This window comes from Apis mellifera, linkage group LG1, assembly GCF_003254395.2.
Source record: "Apis mellifera strain DH4 linkage group LG1, Amel_HAv3.1, whole genome shotgun sequence".
NCBI lineage: Eukaryota > Metazoa > Arthropoda > Insecta > Hymenoptera > Apidae > Apis > Apis mellifera.
Genome location: NC_037638.1, coordinates 6,722,158 through 6,737,658, shown reverse-complemented (window position 1 = coordinate 6,737,658; position 15,501 = coordinate 6,722,158). Strand labels below are relative to the sequence as shown.

Here is a 15,501-nt window from a genome sequence, read left to right as displayed (position 1 = left end):
AAAAGGATTTATTTATAAGCGAGCCAATTCATATGCATTATCGATTCTAACCGTTTTATCATCGAGACATTTAGATAGTCCCGCCGAACTGGGACGTCCGCTATATATCTCTATACAAGTTTTGCAATTCATGCGGTGGAAAGGCGCTTATAACAGAAGCGTTTTATTTTTAGCCATTAGCTCGTTTATACGATTAAGAAAAATCACTTTTAATCACGTTTGAATCAATTGAAAATTATGAATTTCAAAATTTGTTGACCATTCAGTCATAAAAATGTTATTATATTGATTAAAATTTAATTAAAAAAAATTAAATTTTTGTCGAATGATAAATCATTAGGATAATAATATAGGGTATTATAAGATAATTACGTCGAAACAGAGAAGGACTTGCACGTATACGATATACCATATGGAGAATTTCCCTTTCAAGTAAAATCGAAGCAATGGGATATCGACCTTCTATGATCATGAAACAACACCTCTTTGTCGAGGCCGTACCTCAAATTCCATATTAGATTTCCACGAAACCAGTATTGGATTACTGGGCTATCGAGACGAGACTTTCTTTATGATTATGATCACAAAATATTTGGGTTTTCATTTCAAAATTATGATACAATGAAAATCACGCATTTTGAATAATTTATTCAGAAATTATGCGAGATTAATATTAAAGAGAAGCTCGAAATTTGATCTTGAATTTTAAAATAAAATTCAAAACTCGATATCCCCTACTTTTTTCGTATTTCGTCATTTTGAATATCGCAAAATTCATTTCCATCTTGTATCAATGTATCTTACTTTGTAATCGTGTAATTAATCGAGTCACAAAGTTGTTTTAATATATATATATATATATATATATTCTGTGCATCTTAAGATAACTGCACTCTCGAAATAGGTTCTCTAAATTATGGCAATTAACGCGATAATCCTCCCAACTCAAGATATCATCTACTTCCTTACAATTATCACGATAAAAAATTAAAAATTAATCGCAGTATCTGTTGAGAAACTATCTCAAATTTATAAAATTTTTATCTCTGGTATACTATTTATAGATCCATTTATCTAGTTATTAAACTTTTATACGATTAAAATGTATTAAATTATTCAATTATAGTATATAAAAAAATATATATGTCATTAAGACACATTCAAAAAAACAGAGAAAATCGTGCCAATGGTGTTCCTTTCTTTGTTTTATCCCGATATTTCAATCGGTTACCAAGATATAAGAATTCAAAGAGTCCATAATACTTGAGACAATGCTTAAGGTACGAATGGATCCACGCAACTTAGTGATCTACATTTTTTCCTGGAAATGCATATTTCTTCCACTTGAAGAAACACAGAAGTTTGGGATAGGTTAGTGAAGCCAGAGCTCCGCGGATTAAAAAAATTACCATTCTCTTTACACGACGATATCTCAAGAACCAAAAATTGCATTGGAATAAATCGAGAACCGTTTTAAAGAGTAAAATTTCACGCTTCTGATGATCGTTCATTCGTTCACAAGAAGCAACTAAGTTCGGAGTTATAGCGATTCAAAGTTTTTCTAATTTTAATACGCCTAGCTACGCGTAGCTATTCGTTGACGTCCAAACTATAGACGTTGCAAATAAAAGTTAACGATCGTCTTGCTTCTGTCGATAAGCATTTCTTGCGAAGTGTATATATTCACTTCACAGAATTCTAAATAATATCGAGATACGTTCAAACAAAAGAATATGAAATACTGTACCGATAATATTACTTATCCTCCTCACGAAATAATTGAATTCACACACAAATTTGAAAGAAACAATAAGATACCGTAATTACAATGCAGTGATCAATTATTCGGTAAATTATACCTGTTTACGGTCACGAATACACATTATTAAATCGATCGACGAAAGTTTAACTGTTGTTTAGACATTTTCTTCGTGGTTACAAAAATGTTTTACTTGATAATAAATTTATCATTTTGAGGTAAAATAATTTAAAAAAGAAATGAATAATTTTTCAAATATTATTGAACAAACTTCAACTTATTGCACGAACTAAAATATCATATGTATTAAAAAAGTTATAAATTATGTTACGGAAAGAATTTTTCTAAAAAAAAAAAGAAAGAAAAGAAAGTTGAGGGAATTGCCTGGAGATATAGGCAATATAGGGCAGTGTTACTCTACTCGAGTAAAATAAAATTACTTAAAATGCATGGGACCCGAAAAAGTCGGGTAAAAATAAAATTTACAGAGAGGGAACGCGATAAACTAAGAGATATAACTAGGGAGACGGAACTGTAACTTGAATGAATCCTTTTCGAATTTTCAAGTACGGCAGGCTACTGACTCGGAGACAAGGACGATCTCATAGAACATTTACTGCATGAGAAATGAAGCATGCTCTTCTCCATGATATCAAGACTATACGATCCGCAGTCGAGGAACTACGAATTTCACGATTCTGACTCCCGAGAGAAATTTAATTATTTAGTCACGATGGCCAAAATGCGACTATTACGCGACTCTTCGAGATCCTTATTGCAACCTCCACTTACATTTACATATATATATATATATATATATATATATATATATATATATATACATAAAATTTATTATTCACAAAAATTAATTTAAAGACAAAGTAAACGAAGAAATACATTTACATATAATTTTCTAAAAAAATAAATAATCTCGTTTGATATTTCCTTCATATATTTTGAAGGAAAGAAAATATTAAAATTTTTAATATCTTTAATTTCGAAATCAATTAACGAAAGTAAATGGATTGGAAAAAATTAAAAATTTCGATTTTCATTTAAAATTTTTCGTTTCGAATTAACTTACAAATATTCGACAAAATAATAATAATATCTCGATACGATAATAACGAAAATTCTACTTTCACTGTCACGCGAGCTATGAAAATTCGCAAATCGTCCCAACAAATTTTTCCATCGATTATACACAGGCGAACTCGAAAGCAATTTAATTTATACCCGCGGTCCGCATCGGCACGCGACCAGAAGACGATCCACGAGCCGATGCGGAATAACAAACGAAGCAACGCGATAGAATATGCACGAGCACGATATGTAGGCCGATATTTAACAGTTGGAAATGCAGATGACTCGAGATTTCACCACTTCCTCGGTATATATTCGATTCGATTTAAACCCAATCTCGCGTACCGCACCCCCTTTCGTGACACCTGTGCATTGATCCTGCTTGATTCGCTCGTATCAAAAGAGAAAAAAAAAAAATTGCGAGGATAAAACACTTAAAATTTCGATTTCCAGATTTTTTCCTTCTTCTTATAAAATAAATTTCTAAAAAAAGTGTTAATTAAAAATTATCGAAGAAACAAATATATTTATTTAATTATTTATTCGAAAATTAAACAATATGATTTTAAATGCAAAGAATTAATAATCCGTGTGGATTAGGCGTGACGATAAAATAGGAATAGTAATAGCAAGTGATACAAATTGAAATATGGCCGACAGCATCTCTTCGAATGCAGATACCGCGGGATATTAACGCGGTGGATCGAGAGGAATCGCGGTAATCAGCTCGACCGGTTGTGCAAGTAATTTATTAAGGGAGCGATAGATCGTTAAGTAACGACGAGCGTTAACGAAGTCTCCACGTGTTCCACGCTTTAAGATGGCGTGTCGACCGACTATAATTCCGGGCTGCACACCTCCCTCGGCTGCCTCACGGGTCACCTTCGTCGACCTACTATGATAATTGTCCCTTGCGCGACCCTTCTCGCCCTTTTTACGGTGTTGGGCAAAACCTTTGCCCGTTTCGTGTCGATAAGTTTGTATCCGTTCGTTATCGTTCTGCTTTTCCCCCTTTCGTTATTCTTTTTCTTTTATTTTTCCTTTTTTTTAAATCTCGATTCTTAAATTCGTTTTTAAACAAGATATATTATCCTCGATGAGAGATGGGCGAGATTTTAACGGTCGAAGTTCGGATATAAAGTTACTTCTATAAGTTACTTCAATAATTTATTATTCAATGAATCGAATAACTGTAGCCGAGGTTGTATGAACAGGTATAAGATAATGGCTGTAAGTTTTATTCAAATATTTTAAATAATGTTATTTAAAGAAATTTTATTATTTATTAATTAGTTTTTTTTTTTGGGTCTGATGAGTCTATAATACATTATATGTATTATATTGACAAAAAAAAAGTATGTATTTTTCTTTTTTTAGAAATCGAAAATTGTTTGCGAGTTTTTAAATGAATTATTGAAGAATAGATTGAAGATAGAAATTAACGAACAAATGATCATAAAAAAATTCTTAACTTCGCTTAAGAGGTTAAGAATAGAACAGGAAAGAAAGGTAATAGAAAGGAACCAATAGTGCCATCTATCGAAAGTTACTGAAACTAATTTAAAACCGTTACAATTTTAAGTCTAATTCTAATTTCAATTAATTGATCACTTATTTTAAAACGATCCTTGAAAAACTAATTCGGTGATAATTTTAATTATAATAGATATTTAAAACGATAGATAAAGAATGTATCACGAAACGGTATATTTGGATAGCATTATAATAAATCCTCTTTGGAAAATCAGAAAAGTGTCGCTTATAATACATTCGTTGTATACCACTCGACAAAATCGTTCGACCAACAAGGGATAAATTCTCGAGCACCTATCGACCGTCCTCCACGATGAAGAGTCTATCGATGTCGAGAGCACACTAATCGTATAGACTATCCTAGCGATAAAATATGATTAAATACATAAGATGAACTATAATTTTCTTGCACTAATATCTTGTTAAATATTTTCATCAAAATTCTAAACAAATTCGTTTAAATAGAAAAAGTACAAAGATGATATATTTATTCACGCGTATCGTTTTCACAAATCGAAAAAAAAATAAGACGTAACTCGATTGTTACGAGGCGCCGTTGACATTCGTTTATGACCGAGTCTGTGGTAATTCAACGGGCGGAAACGATCGGTAAAATAATACAAACCGCAATTTCGCCGAAAATGAATTTTCCACGCCGTGCATTTTACTCTCGATCGATCTGTCCGTTCCTATCGCTCGTTATTAAGCTTGAATCAGATTTTTCTCTTTTCCTTTTTTTTTTTTAGTCCTTTCCATGTTATAATTGTATAAAACACTTGCGAGCAATATTGTTTCGATAATCAGATCGCAGAATGTGAGAAAAATAGGATTCATTCGCGATGTGCACTTTACTTTGAAAGATAAGAGAATTTTTTTATGTGTATTATTATTCTAATAATTAATTTTGGTAATTCGAAAATTTGTGAGAAGATTTGTTAGAATTGATAATGCTAGCAATTAATATTCGAGTATGGATTAATAATGTATACAATTGTATGAAATTTATATTTTAATAAATATTTAAAAATGTGCCATTTAGTATCTCTGAAATAACATCTTTGAAGAATTTTTTTTTTTTATTATAGACAAGTATCTCGTTTAATAAACATCAATTATGTATAATGCGAAACAAACATTGAATTATCATCAACTTATGAATAAATATAGACAATTGAAATCTGAATTATATATCAGCACGCAAAGTGAATATACCCATAAAGTTTATAAATTTATAAACGTATCACACATTGTAATTTCAAACAAGCCATCCTACCACTCTGAAATTAATGACAATCTGTTTAATAGATCATAAGCATATTGAATTATTTTAAATAAAAATGTGAAACTCTGGTGAAGTTTCAGATATATCATTATAATTAATGGAAAAATTCTTAACTACTTTAATTTTATTGCAATGAATAATTTCTTTTTTAAATTAAAAAGAATCTTTTATATAAATAAAATTGAAACTAAATTATTGGTATTTTTTAAAAAAAATAAGTTAATTTTTTTTATTAGAGAGTAAAAGAAGCTGCATCAATTACTGAATTAATAATTATATGACTCCATTAAAAGAATATATATCCTAGCTATGACCTACTAAAAATATTCCATATTATTATATGTGCTTTTAACAATACTTGCATAGATACTCCATAAAGTTAGTATATGTGAGTTTTTTATGCTTTAAAATATTCGTAGCGTGAAAATGATTCCATATTATCCCTTTTATTACATCTTCCTTTACCTTTAGGACTATTTTATTCCTTCCGATTTTTTTCAATATTTCAGGTTTTCAAAAATTTTGAAAAAATTCAGGAAATCACTAACCTCTCTACTCTCAATTAACCAGTAGTTTTTCAAATTGATTTTTAAAAAAAAATTTGTTCGATAACAATTGGAATAATAAAAATAAAAATCACTCAAAATTATATGGAAAATAAAATAGACGATTAATTTCTCTTTCTTTAACAAGATCAAAAAAAAAAATTCAAGATTCGAACACTCTATTTCAATAAATGTTTAAATTTTTTACAATTCATTCTTTTTACATAAAATTATTCGAGAACCAAAGATTAATTTCCGAAATTATAATAAAAATAATTCCGATAAATCGTAAAAAATTTTGACAAAAGTTCACGAGAAAGTTGTCGTGAACTTCGCTTCGAACTCGAAATGTCGTTTGCGAAATCGATACTCGCAAATATATATGTATATTTTTCTGTGTCGAATGAGCACACCTGACCATTAAAAAATTTAACGATGCTCATGTATGGAATGAGGATTGAAATGCGAAAAATTCGTGGCATGCCTAACTCGGAAAGATTACGCGTATGCATCGTCGAGAATGATTTCTTTTCTAAAAATAACAAGCGACACGCAAATAGCCGGCATATGTATTGCACCTAATAATGCTGCTATTTATGCAGTCAGGGAAGTAGGCCGAAGCATTAGCAGTTAATGTGACGTTTCTTCGAGTAAAATGCTACTATAGATAATACTAATAAGATTTTATAAGAAAATTTCATGAAAAAATATTAATATTCAAAAAATAGATTATAGAAAGATAGGTTATAGAAAGATATAGAAATATGATGTATTCTTTTCATTTTAGAAAAATTTTTTTATAAATTTAAAAATAATCATTAAAAATAAAAAAATGAATAAATCGAAAAAAATATGAGAAAAACTTACGCAATTAAAATTATTTTCGATAAAAAATCATCGTCTCGTTGAGAAACCTTTCGTGCAGATAGTCGATTATATGCTATACACACAATATATCTATTTCCTTTGTTAAGAAATGAGCTAAGAAACGACAAATATTCGTCTTCAATTTTACATCGATTATAAAAAAATGTACACTTTCTCGTTCACTGAACACTTATCAATACTTTTCAGAATACGAACAAATCATATATAACGTTATAAATGTGATACTGATACTGATTAACATTTACTTTAGAAAAATATATACGACGTTTTTAAATTAAACATGAAGCAACGAAGAATAACGACTTTTGAAAAGATCTATCTAAACAGACTGATTCACTGTTTAATTCATTTCACTATTATATCGAAATACAAAAAAAATATATTAGAATAATAATCACTACGCAATTTTAATCTACGACAAAATAGCGTTAAAAAAGAATAGAATTCGGAAAACAAAACGATGTACCGCGCACAAGTGATGTTACACCATTTATTTGAAAAGGTTATGAAAAGAAACAGTAAAAGAAAGGCGGGAAGTGCCACCTATTAACAATGTAATTTATAAAAGTCCCTATGACGTGTCATTGTATAAGGTTGCTGATTGGCTGATTAATCATCTAAAATATTTTCATTTTAAATTTTATAAAATTATATAATTTTCCAATTAGAAAAAGTTTATTATTTATGATATTAAAAAAAAATTCACAATTTTATATTTATCATTAACACATTGATAAATTTATATTTATAAACTATGTTAAATATGAGTATGCATACATGCAACACAGTGACAACATGGATGACAAGTATTCATATTCGAATCAGATAAATAAAAACTACAACTAATGTTTCAGTTACATTCAAAAGGTAAGCTTTGATATATTTATTACTTTTATTTCAAAAAAAATTTGCAATATTCCTAAAATTCATTTCATAAATTTATAGATGAAATTGTAAGTTTATCAATTTCTCTCGAAAGAAAATTTCACAAAGTGAATTAGTGATAGAGTCAAATTAGTCTTATAACCTCTTAATAAATACTCAATCTTTACATAATTTAGAAGATAGGGAATATTTCATATAGTATAGAATTATGCAGCATTCCTTACATATACTGTGACTAATAAATTATTCAACTCGGACGAAACATTCTATAGATAGGAAATAATTTATCATTGAGATAATCTTGCAATTTATCCACGGAAGTATTGCAAATTCATTAAGCTCATATCCCTTTCTCTATTTTGAATTATTATCAAATAATCCAAATCAGTGTACCAATACAACACAATAATAGCGATAATTTGAATATCAATCTATGCAATAGAAAATCATTACATTCAACTCTCGTGATCTAATTTAAATTCCTTGAAATATTCTGAACTGAAAAATTTCTCATATAAAATGACACGCGATCTGAGATCATTATCACTTCGAGTGCAATATTTATTCCTATTTTGCATACTGTCCAAGATATCAATTGACCAAGCAAGTATAGTTAAACTATTACTTTGGATTTTTATCAAGTAATATAGCGTGAAGTAGACCGACTTTTCTTTCTTTCAAGTATGTCAACAATATTTTGTTAAATTAAAATTCATATTATTAATGAATTATAAAGAAAGCTGATTTTATTGTTGATAATTTCTAGGTTAAAGAAAAAAAATGTCTAAAGAAGGATATACCAGGAAACCAGATAAATTATGCAGTTCAAACATGTTCGAAGTTGACGAAAAAGAGATCCACGTATTCGGAAATGAATGGCGCGTTCGAATTGTGAGTGTGACTGCGTCGAGGACAAAATGAAAGACGCTTCCGTGATAATTTCCGATCGTGACGTTTCGCATCGTCAAAACTGCGATAGCGTACTTTATTATCGTGGAATCAACACGGGTCACCCGGTTGAAAATTCTCCAACATATGTGTCCAGAGAAAAAAGAGATAAGCGAAAATATATAGCAATGGAAAATTCGAACAAGAGACGAATCAGTATCATGGAACGTTGCAGAATTTTGACTTTAATACATCGAATAAAAAATTCTGCTTTACACATAGAGGAATTTCCATGAGAATAGCAGTTGATCACTCCTGATTTAAACAATGAATATATTTAAATATTATGATAACCAATAGTTCAAGAATCCAACATGATCATCAGTCATTTAAGGTATCGTACAAATTCAAATATATATATTCTCTATCAAAAATCATTTTAAAACAATAAATAACAGATTAATCATATGTGATTCAATTTCCAAAGGTCCAAACTCGCCGTTTGGAACAAGTATGACTAATAATGACCAGTAAAACCGGAAACTGAAGCAACGAGAAAAACGGAACGCATAGCGCAGCCTCATTAAAAGCGTCAAGTAGAAACTATTCTCTGCAACAGGAAATTAACGAGGAACGATAAGAACAATCGTTTTGCTGTCATATAGCAGACGATAAAAAAAAGGGAAGGAGGCGAAGATAAAAAGGGGAGCATAAACGTCGCATTCATGCGATCGATAGGCTTCGATGCCACGTTCCATTCTGCATGTACTTTGTTTTCGTAATGAATTATTTAAAGGGTTGCGGTACTTCGCGGCAACTTTGAAAAAGGAAGGACACGCGTGCTCAGAGAGAGCGAGAGAGAGAGAGAGAGAATGATTGAAAAAAGTGAGAAAAAAAAAAGAAAGAATAATGGAAAACGACGAAAATTCTGAATAATACATGAGAAAACCGAGAGTATTTTGATCCTTATGCAGGTGATGGGGTCGTGGGCGGATCAAAGATGGATTTTTACGATACACCCGAACGAAGAAGCAAACGGAAATAAAACAGCGGTCAGGAACGATATACACGTTTTAAGAGGAGGTGGAAACATGTATACTTTCGAACAGTGCCTTCCTTTTAGTCGAAGGTTTTACGATGACGTTTATTCGCGGCGCTCGTCTCGCGAAACGGGGGTTAAAAATAACCTCGTAAGACGTGAAACCTTGGTGATAACATTTTTACGATTTTCACAATTTCCGAGTTGGGAAAGGTGAGTAGATATTTATTTATTTTTTTTTTTTTTTTTGTTAACACGTAACTGTATTTCATTTTATCTTTTTTTTCTTTTTTTTTTTTTAGAGATGGCATCCAACGTGACCAAGGGGCAAAAATGGAGTGTCTATATCCCTGGCTCGTGATATTTTATGCAATCATACAAATGCATGCATGTCCAGGAGTACTATTTCGAAATTTCAATTTCGAAGCAAATTTCAAAGAATATCTAAATATACGTATTTTGAAATATTCGATATTAGAATAAAAGTTAGAATGAAAATTGAAGATAAAAAAAAAATTGTGATAAATTATGACGGTAATTGTAACAAGAAATTTATGTCCATTGGAAGATAGTTTGTAAATATTTACTTTAGGATAGAAATTTTTTTATGAGTCTTGTATTTTTTATGAATCTTTCTCGATTGAGATTCGTAGGACTAAGTTAAACTTTATTCGAGCAATAGTTCGTGAAGTTTAAAGCTTAGTTTACTGACGTTGAGCCAAAGTAGACAATTAATCAAAGTATATATTTAATAATTTCAAACTCTTATATACTAGCCTTTTATAAAAGTTGCATAATGACGTTGGAAGTTATGTAATCACATTTACCAACAAGTTTCAAGACTACATATTACTATTAATTACTTTGTCCAAAGTAATTGTTACTTTCTATCGTATTATAATAAAATAATAATTAATTATAATTTCCTTATAAACAAAAATATAGAATTTTGTTAAAACGAAAGATTGTGAGATTGCTCTATCTTCGTTACACTATTTTTGTCACGTTTTATTTTTACCGCAAACTTAAATTACTTATAATTTAATAAATAAGCTTCAATCGATATTTTTGTATTTCTCTGGCCTCTAGAATCCTCTAAATCTGTTCCACGAATATATTAACATTCTATATCTATATACATACATATATGATACAAAAGAATTTCGATTCACTTGTTGAATCAAACCATTTCTATTTCGAATAACTGACGTTGCTTCCAATACAGAGAAATATTTGTCTTCGGGGACAGGATAGAGGATTGTGTACAGAAAATAGGAAATGATCCTCGAGAGGATGAATAAGATTATTGATTGAAATATGCAAAAGCGTACGAATAATATTTAAATATTGATTGATCGTATGATATGAATAATTTCTAGTTTTTCTTTTTTTATAAACTATAATTCAACATTTTGACCCGATGCATTTTGATGAAATGAAAATTTTTTACATATTATTTTCTCAACAAATTGTAGGAATTTAAATTGAATAAAATATTTGTAAATAAATGAAATTTATTATAATTGAGATTGTATACAACAAATTTTTCCCCAAAGATTTTTCCGATTAGAATTTCAATTTGAAATTTCATAAAAAAAAAGTTATCGATTTCAAAGTTTTGGCCGCAATGTATTTCAACAACATGTTACAACAACATGTCTAAGTTATTCTCCTTCCATTTCTATTTTTCTATTGGAATTCCTCCATGCACAAATACATTTCCATCTTTCCTTCTTATTTGCATCCATAAAACATGGACCGTGTGTTCTCGCCCGATCCAACGTGCATAAACTTTATTATATTTTTATATTAAACTTTACTCGTTCCTTCGTCACATAATACCTGTTGGAAAGAAGAGAGAACAGAACAGAAACAATGGCGGTCGACGAATCGCACTGTGATTGGTTAATGCTTTTCGTTAATAAATCGTTAACAAGATCGAAACGAAAATTTTTCCAAAGGAAAAAGTTACTTGAAATCATCTCAAAAATCTCTAGTTGTATTGTTAAAATCGCCACAAAGTACAAAAGTTTCAGTTTTGGACTTTGTAGCGATGGGTTTAACTCGCGCAACGTTATAAAATGAACAACGTACAACGATCTTGTGAATCACCGACTTAAATCCATCACTCGACTCCCAATATCGTTTGTGGGCTGCTTATGCACGGATAGAAACCTCGACGGTGGACATAACAGAGTAACGAATCTGTCGATATGTCTCTAATTCCCCACGTGCTCAGTTTATTCGGAAGGAGAGACGCTTCTACGTAACGCGTTGATCCTTGCATTAGTCCGAATCAATTTCACGTTTAGTACATACGACGTAATGTCAGTTTCGAATATTAATTCGAAACACAATCGTATCGATGCTTGTGTACGTGTACGTATAGATTATAGCGCAGAGAGGAATAATGCGTTCTGTGAGCGATTCGAGCGAATTCAAAATCGAGGAATATAATAATTTATATTAACGACTGCAGGTGCAGATTGTCAAGGTTTATGAATATAGAATAGTATCCGCTTTAGCGTCGAAAGGTTATCCGGTCGAAGGTAAATTTTTAATTTATCCTAAAATGCTGAGAAGTCACTCTATTATATATTTTTTTTTCAATCTGAATATTAAAATCTTCGAGGTGTTTGAATTGAAATTGAGGAAATAATCTCGAAAAAAATCTCGTTCACCTAAAAAAAGTTATCGAATATCTTTGTAACTTTTTTTCGATAAGAATTCGAATATTTTAATTCGAAAAAACGATATTCTCATCGCAGTTATAAAAAAAGAAATATTCCAAGAAGGAATCGGCGAATTCGATCAACGAATTACCATTTATCCTGTCCAGGTCTGGATCAATCCCAAGCAGAGGGGCGTAACTTCACCGTCCCCTCATAGAAACAAAGTGTACTCACACGGTGAAATGATAGATGAAGCAGATCCATCCGCCGGGGTGTTCCAGGAACACGTACAACCTCTCCTGAAACGTCTTCCCCTTCTTGTGGTGGAACACGTACTTGGCCTTGAAGGCCTGGTCGATCGGCAGATAGATCGGATAATAAGGGTCTGGGACACCGGCTTGGTTCAAACTCGGCGGCTCCACCTCGGCCGCGTTCATATCGTTGTTTATGATGTCGTCCTTGCTCTTCTTCCGCCTGTACTTCCTCTTCATCGGCGTGGGCACCCTTTTGTGGTGCGCCTCGCCGAATCTGGGCGATCGGAACCGCCTGAGGAAGGTGAAGCGGCGGCCAGGCGAGGAGGCGGCCTCCTCCATCTGCGCCCCGTTGTCCTCCGTGTCCTCCGTCTCGCTTCCAGGCGTTTTCAGCGCCGCGTCCTCGGACTCGAGGCAGTGCTCCGCGATCAGCTCATCCTCGCTCGCCTGGAGGGCCGCGTATGCGGCCGCGGCGCTCGAACGCTTCTCCGTCAGCCTCGAGCATTGCTCCTTGCCTCGTGGAAGACTCTCGTTGCTCTCACCTGGACAATTTTTTTTTTTTCCAGCACGATTGGCCCCTTTGTCTTCCATCCTCTTTTTTTTTTATTTTCTCTCGGTTTTTTTTTTATTTTCGATTTCGATGGAAAAGTGTTGATATATTCGTGGGAGGATCTTTTAGAGGAGTAAATGGAATTCTAATTCAACGAAGTCAAATGTTTAAAATTTTTTTTTTTTTTTTTTTGGTCGAAAATCGTCCTGTGAATATATCAACTTGTTAAATCAAGGGAAAGAGAGGTCTTGAAATTATGGAAACAATGTTCGGGATTAAGACAATTTTGCTTATCATTTTTATTTATTAATATTCATATATGTTTATGTAGATTCAGCTTACGATCGGGTTTTGTAATTGGCTGCTCACTTTTTTTTGGAGGAAATTTGCTTATCGATTATTTATAACAAAATATTAAAATACGTATAATTAATGATTAATGTTACTAATACGGTATTTGTATTCTTTTTCGACAAGTATATCGATATTGATCAATGGATTTTTGATTGAAATCATATTCGCAATGACGTTGCATCGACAAGAAATTCTATCGCGTCAACGTCTGTGTCGATGCATGTTAGGTTATGTGGTCTGAATTTTGTGACGCGGGGAAACAATTAATTTTTTTGAACAAGTCTGGAAATTTCAGGCTCATCGATCAACGTGAATATTTCGAGAAAGAATTTAATAAGAAATACGTATCTGTCTCTATTCTGTTTCAATTTCGTTCGATATAAAATTTTATTCTTTTAATATCTTCCAACATTTGATTATTTTCACAAAGAGCAGTTATATTCTTTAATTTATTTCATTTCTCTCACAATATTCTATTTTATTAACTATATATATTCATAAAATCTAATATAACATAAAAAAAAAATTTCGAGATAAATATTAATATAATTTGTTTCCAGTAGAAATCGATCGATACGAGAAACACCCATAAGAAAATAAAGGTTCGAGAAAAGATTTCCATAACCTTCGAGAGAAAAATCATTCTCATCACGCAACATCGTCCTTAAAACGTTTCCCACTATAAAAAGCAATTACCCGATAAGTTAACGGTGTTATAAACACTTCCAATCCCACCTATATACTATATAACGACGAACTATATAATAAAAAAGAAAGCGTAATGTTTGTGATAAAAAAAAAAAAATGAAAAAAACAAAACTATTTTTCATTATAATAAACCATCCAGATCATGCGATGATGAAATATAACGACAACGCTATTATCTTATGGTAAGCCAACTTTTTGCGCGAAGCGATAATATTTATAGTACTTTTTTTTTTTCCCTTCTTTTTTAGTCAACTATGGTATTTTCATTGCGGCCTTTGTTCCTTAACAGAGATCGTTATCGAAAGTATGTACCACGTAAGCGCCAACGACTTCAATTTTCCATTACGGGTGGTAAGACAGAGGTGAAACGCTATTTAGATAATGTTTAGATAAAGATATTTCACACGATGCTACGCGAGCAATCGATGAAATTTCGTTATCGCGAAAGAAGAGGCGGCACGTGCATCCTTCTTTGCAGATGTCAGAATTCTGCGAAATTTTTATTAATTAGTTGATTAACGGAAAAGTTGTTGCCATTTTTTATTATAATTTTGTGCAAACAGTACAGTCTTTTGAAATATAGATTCAAATTTATCTTATTTTTAATATATTTCATTTAATCGGTTAAAATTGTTTCAAGTACCAATCGAAAAAAAAATTGAGAATGAATCGCGAAATATACATCAAATTGGAAAGATCTTATTCGAAAGAATGGTATTACTGGAGTTTATTGGTGAACAATTAACATCATCCGATTGTTGAAATACTACAACAGTTATTAGATTAGTACTCTAAATAATGCGTTTTCATTGGATTATCCAGTTGATATCCCATCGAATCATTCACGATTAAATTAAAACGAAAGATACACAAAAATATATAAATTATATATAAAAAAAATATTATTAAATATAACCTAAAAAGATCAATTTAACCATTTCGAAAATAATGATGAAAAGAAAAAATATTGACAAAAACTTTAACAACGTCTCTTTTTTCTTTTCTGCGGAGGAACTTTTGTTTCACATCACTTCGTTTTTTGATTGACAAGACAAGTATAAAGT

At 31.3% G+C, this 15,501-nt stretch overlaps 1 protein-coding gene and 1 long non-coding RNA gene across 33 annotated transcripts in view; one reads left to right on the top strand and one right to left on the bottom strand.

Annotated features, from left to right (window-relative positions):
- LOC102656017 overlaps positions 1 to 10,230 on the top strand; it is a 38,631-nt gene extending 28,401 nt beyond the window's left edge. The window contains exons 1-4 of one of the 2 annotated variants that reach the window (XR_001706346.2): positions 7,872 to 7,957; positions 8,742 to 9,257; positions 9,351 to 10,115; positions 10,205 to 10,230. This is a non-coding gene — a long non-coding RNA (uncharacterized LOC102656017). Of the gene's footprint in view, positions 1 to 7,871; positions 7,958 to 8,741; positions 9,258 to 9,350; positions 10,116 to 10,204 lie in introns of those variants that run through there. The other variant, XR_003306503.1, reaches the window with a different exon arrangement.
- LOC100577254 (potassium voltage-gated channel subfamily KQT member 1) overlaps positions 1 to 15,501 on the bottom strand; it is a 126,106-nt gene that overhangs the window by 41,110 nt on the left and 69,495 nt on the right. For 10 of the 31 annotated variants that reach the window (XM_026446079.1, XM_026446077.1, XM_026446078.1 and 7 more), the window contains exon 2: positions 12,809 to 13,367. The exons of the other annotated variants lie outside the window; for them this stretch is intronic. In XM_026446079.1, the coding sequence (XP_026301864.1) occupies positions 12,809 to 13,367 (559 nt within the window). The remainder of the gene's footprint in view (positions 1 to 12,808; positions 13,368 to 15,501) is intronic. 31 annotated transcript variants of the gene reach the window in all.